General features: G+C 54.8%; 1 protein-coding gene across 1 annotated transcript; it reads right to left on the reverse strand.

Moving 5' to 3' along the window:
• Positions 1-466: 466 nt before the first annotated feature.
• LOC104460178 (histone H2A-beta, sperm-like) lies at positions 467-911 on the reverse strand (the record flags this gene model as incomplete). Its single annotated transcript, XM_010080666.1, has 1 exon — positions 467-911. A coding segment is annotated over exon 1 (445 nt), but the record flags the coding sequence as incomplete, so codon positions are not given.
• Positions 912-2,485: the final 1,574 nt, after the last annotated feature.

A 2,485-nucleotide genomic window follows, 5' to 3' on the forward strand; every position in this document is an offset into this window, starting at 1 on the left:
GGAACGTGCCTGGCGATGGGGTCCATGCAGCCTTTTTTCCCTCTGACCTGTGGCTGTGAGAAGGCCCTAGCAGCTCAGCTGCTGGCAAAACACCGAAATACAGCAAGGGACCCCGAGCAATCCCTCCACAGACTCTTCCCCACTGGGGCAGTACCAGGTGTTGCTGCTTGAACAAAACTCTCAACTTAGGGGGTGCTCTCTCACACTGGAAGAGAGGCAATTGCTGTCTCCTGACCTCCCCTTTCACCCTTTGCTGCCTAAAAATGCAAGGCACGCTCCAGGCACTGCATGGCATTGCAAAGGCCTTTATTATACCCTTGGACCATAGAGATGGATTTGGCAAGAGCCTTGCAAGCGTGCCAGCCCTTGCCTTGCCAGTGTGGGGAAGAGCTTCTGCTTTCTTCTCACTTGGCAGCAGCAGTGGCCCTGGCAGGTGCAGCCCTTTGCCCAGGGCACCTCTTCTTACTCTTGGTCATCTTCTTTTTGCAGGGTGAGGCCACAGGCTGCCGTTGGGGGACAGCCCTGCCGCGGCGCCTGGGCACGCTGCCTCGCAGAAGCTGCTTGAGCACAGAGCTCTTTTGCACCGCCCTGTGCAAGTGCAACGGAGAAATGCGCTGCTGATTGCTCTTCTTGGAAATCTTGCCGGCAGCATCCATGGTCTTGTGCGTCACCCACTGCAGCACCGCGGCCAGATAGACGGGAGCGCTGGCTCCAAAGCGCTCAGCAAAGCCTCCTCTGCGCAGTTGCTTGTCTACGCGGCTGACGGGGAAGAGCAGCCCGGCCCGGGAGGACCGGGAGGAGCGGCTCTTTTTGGCCTTTGCTTCGCTGCCTTCGGAGGCGTCCCCAGAACATGTTGCTTCGGGCTCCCTCTCCTGCTCAGGCACCATGCAGACCTCCTCTGCCTGAAACATGCTGCTCACAGCTTGCTGCTGCCGATGTCTCCACACTGGGCCTTCCCGTGTGCCCTGCCTGCCTTGCCCGCCTGTCCTTGCTTTCCTTGCTGGCTCTCACTGATGGCTCCTGTCTCTGGGCTCGGCTTGCCTGGGCCTGTCCTTGCCCGCCTGGCCAAGCCTTGTCCGGGGCAGGCAGGCTGGGACTGACCTCGCTTTGGTGGAGCCCCGCTCTCCAGCACAGGCTCTGGCCCTTTGCTCACCTGGGCAGTGGGAGCAAGGGCTCTCCCGCGGTGGCAGAGGCCAATAGGAAAGGACTTCCTCTGTGACCTCACCTCTCCGCTTGTCCTGTCATCGCCACGGCCTCGCCCTTTGTGGATGAGCCAGGGAGCACCTCTGCTCCCCAGCTCCACTCTGCTTTCCACAGTCGAGGCTTTCCCAGCCCTTGGCACAGCAGGAGCTGCTACAAGGTCCAACACTCTCCTCTGCGTTCTCCTGCCTGGCCCTGCCCTGGGACAGCTCTCCCTTCAGCCCTTGCCTCTCCGCTTCCACCCAAACCCACATGGATATTCTTGGGGAGAGGACCTCCTTCCTCATGTCAGGGGATCCCAGAGCCACAGGCTGCCCAGACATGGGTCCCATCAGGTTTCAAAGAGCTTCATGGGTGGAGTGTCCGTGACCTTTCTGGACAACATCCCTGAACACTCTCTTCTCAGGGTTGAACAGGACCAGTTCTCTCAGCTCTTCCTTCAAACAAAAGCCCAAACTTTCCCAAACCTTCCTCATCTCCTTCCAATGACTCCTTCCCTCCCCCTTCCCTCTTCTCCCCTGTTGGGCAGGGCAGGGTGGAGAGTGACCCAGGCAGGAGGAATCCCAAACCAGCCACGATGCCTTCTGTGGTCAAGAAAAACACAGGTACATGCAGTGTGACTGCCTGGGGCATGTGTGTCTGGGCAAGGCTCTGGAGGAGAAATGCCTTGACAACATCTGAATGAGTGCAGAATATTCCTGCCTGCAGCACTGTGTCTCCTATACTTCACCCTAGGGGAAATGCAGGCAATGTGCTTTGCCTGGATTTTCATCCTGGGGTCTCTTCAAGTGTGTTCTATCAAAACGTGTTAAGAGACATTCACATTTGACTTCGGCACATTCAGCCTTCTGGGCTTTTTGTACCAATGTAAGTATTTTTTCAGATGTCACAGAGGAGTAATTTTTTCTTTTTGTACTATTTTTTTTTACTAAAAATTAATTCATATTAAAACATATAATTAAGGTACTTTGTAAGTCCACTTCCTCCTCACATTGCCCACAGTGTGTTTCACACTTTCAACTGAAATAGTAAAGCCATGTCTTCCCCTTGGCCTCATCTTCCTCCCATGTCTTTTCAAATTTACAGTGGCTTGCTCTTACACTCTTTGATTCAGGGACACAGACTTTGTAAGAGTATGTGGCAGCCTGATGAGATGCAGAGGCTGTGACTGTCAAAGGGTGGTAGATGGACTTGCTTTCCTTTTATCCAGGTTGGTTCTATCAGAGGTGTGGAGGAGATAAATCAAGCTACTTCACAGAAGAGCAATATCTCATGGATCCAGAGC

The sequence above is a fragment of the Pterocles gutturalis genome, unplaced genomic scaffold (assembly GCF_000699245.1).
Source record: "Pterocles gutturalis isolate BGI_N339 unplaced genomic scaffold, ASM69924v1 scaffold30039, whole genome shotgun sequence".
Taxonomy (NCBI): Eukaryota; Metazoa; Chordata; class Aves; order Pterocliformes; family Pteroclidae; genus Pterocles; species Pterocles gutturalis.